Raw genomic sequence first — 1977 nt, forward strand, 5'->3', positions numbered from 1 at the left:
AAGAGATAGGAAATCTGATGCAAACAAACGTCCAGCTGTCATGTAAACATACTTTGAATGTGTTGGTAAATTTCTGACTAGGAATCCTTATAGGGCTTTAGTAGTGGCGTGGAATTACCCGTACGTATTTTTTAGTATCCAGGTTTTTAAGCAAAGATGGTGTTTGGTGTTTGAATGATGAACGTCCGAAATGTCAAAATCGCGCAGTAGCACCAACATTTAAAAAAAATTGTATTAGAAACAGTTATTTGATTCGTTAAAAAAAATTAGTAAGGTTTTAATTATTTTGTTTTATTCAATAATTTTAAATTTGTTAAGTAAAATAATGAAAATAATAAAATTAAATTTGTGCTAACATAATTTTGCCACCAATCTCATCACTGGAGCACGTTCACAGCATTGTAACTTTTGACAGTTCATCGAATGTTTTGTTCCGTCATCCCAGCAAAACAGTGTCGATCTGTCGCGGTGTTTTGATTCGATGTGAGAAATTGTGGGCGAAATTTCCTTTAAATTTCTCAAAGTATTTTCGTGTGTTCTTCCCGAAAGTAGATTGTTTTGTGCATTTTGTAATTTTTTGTAGACACAATAGGTCAAATTGACCTCCCAGCACCAGCCATGGGAACGGAATCCTGGGACAGTAAGTGACGGAATTTCTCCTGTTTTGCATAAAGAAACGAGAGTCGTACGATTTTGATGACGAACTAATTTTTTTTCCTGTTATTTACTCACGCAGCCTTGCGAAAGCAAGCCCGTCACCTGGAGAACGACATCGACCTGAAGCTGATCGCTTTCAACAAGGTCGGAGCGGCGGCACCGGCTCCGGCCGCTGGATCTTCCGACACGGCACCCCTTTTGGGCGACCACGTCTTTGAGTCGCTGTCGCTGGAGATTGAACAGATGCTGGACAAACTGTCCGGGCTGAACGAGAAGATGGCCGAGATTCCGGGGACCGGTGCGGCCGTCATGCACGTCTTGCAACGGCACCGGGAGATTCTGCACGGCTATCGGCAGGAATTTCTCAAAATACAAGCAAATCACACCACACGGATGGAGCGGGAAGAACTGCTGCGGGGCTCCGGGTTGGGACCGTCGATGAGTTCACCGTCCACGTCCGGACTTAGCCGGAGGGACATGTATCTGAAGGAGAACACACATTTGCACAAGTAGGAAGGAAATCTTGCTAATTTATCTTGAAAATTCTAAACTTCCAACCCTTTTCAGTTCCAGCTCGATGGTCAACGACCAGATTAGCATCGCGATGGAGACCAAGGAGCACCTGACGAGCCAGCGGCAGCACATGAAGCGCTTCCAGACGCGAATGCACGACATCTCGCACCGGTTTCCGCTGATATCGAGCCTGGTCCAGCGGATCAACATCCGGAAGCGGCGCGAGTCGCTCATCCTCGGCGGCGTCATCGCGGTCTGTACGATTCTGCTGCTGATGTACGCGTTCCACTGATCAACAACGACACTCCTGTGACAAGAGATAGATCGACCGGCCAGAGAAGAGATGGACACGTTTTTGAAACGAAAGAACGGAAGCAGCTCTGGCGCAATAATTATTTAAAGTTTTTATTTTCATTGTTCAACCGCTACCGTTAGATAGGAGAGCTGAAAGTTATTTAAAAGAAACAAAAATGGGCATGTATCAGAACACACGGTTATTTATCCTGGAAGATTAATAAAACAGTAGTCGCAATTGACGGCATTTGTGATAAAGAATTGTTTTTTTTTCTTATTTTGTAGCTGATAAGGCCTCTTCAATGAAATTATACAAAACCAATATTTTGGTCTTACATAAATATATTTTTTTTTGCTTTCAAAAGTTAAGCTTGATTCTAGGCTTCATTTAAAAAAAAGTACATTATTTTTATTGGAAACATCCAACAAATTCACGAAAAATTCAATGTAAATCGGACCAACAGTTGACACTTGAAGAAATTGATTTTCATCGATTCGAGTTAAATTCGAATT

General features: G+C 42.2%; 1 protein-coding gene across 1 annotated transcript; it reads left to right on the forward strand.

Moving 5' to 3' along the window:
- The first annotated feature begins 435 nt into the window (after positions 1–435).
- On the forward strand, positions 436–1725 carry LOC120431458 (Golgi SNAP receptor complex member 1). The gene is made up of 4 exons (XM_039596575.2): positions 436–523; positions 584–640; positions 737–1166; positions 1225–1725. Exons 2-4 carry the CDS (start codon positions 619–621, stop codon positions 1460–1462), a joined length of 690 nt encoding a protein of 229 aa, XP_039452509.1. The 5' UTR covers positions 436–523; positions 584–618; the 3' UTR covers positions 1463–1725.
- The last annotated feature ends 252 nt before the right edge of the window (positions 1726–1977 follow it).

This window comes from Culex pipiens, chromosome 3, assembly GCF_016801865.2.
Source record: "Culex pipiens pallens isolate TS chromosome 3, TS_CPP_V2, whole genome shotgun sequence".
NCBI classification, from domain to species: Eukaryota; Metazoa; Arthropoda; class Insecta; order Diptera; family Culicidae; genus Culex; species Culex pipiens.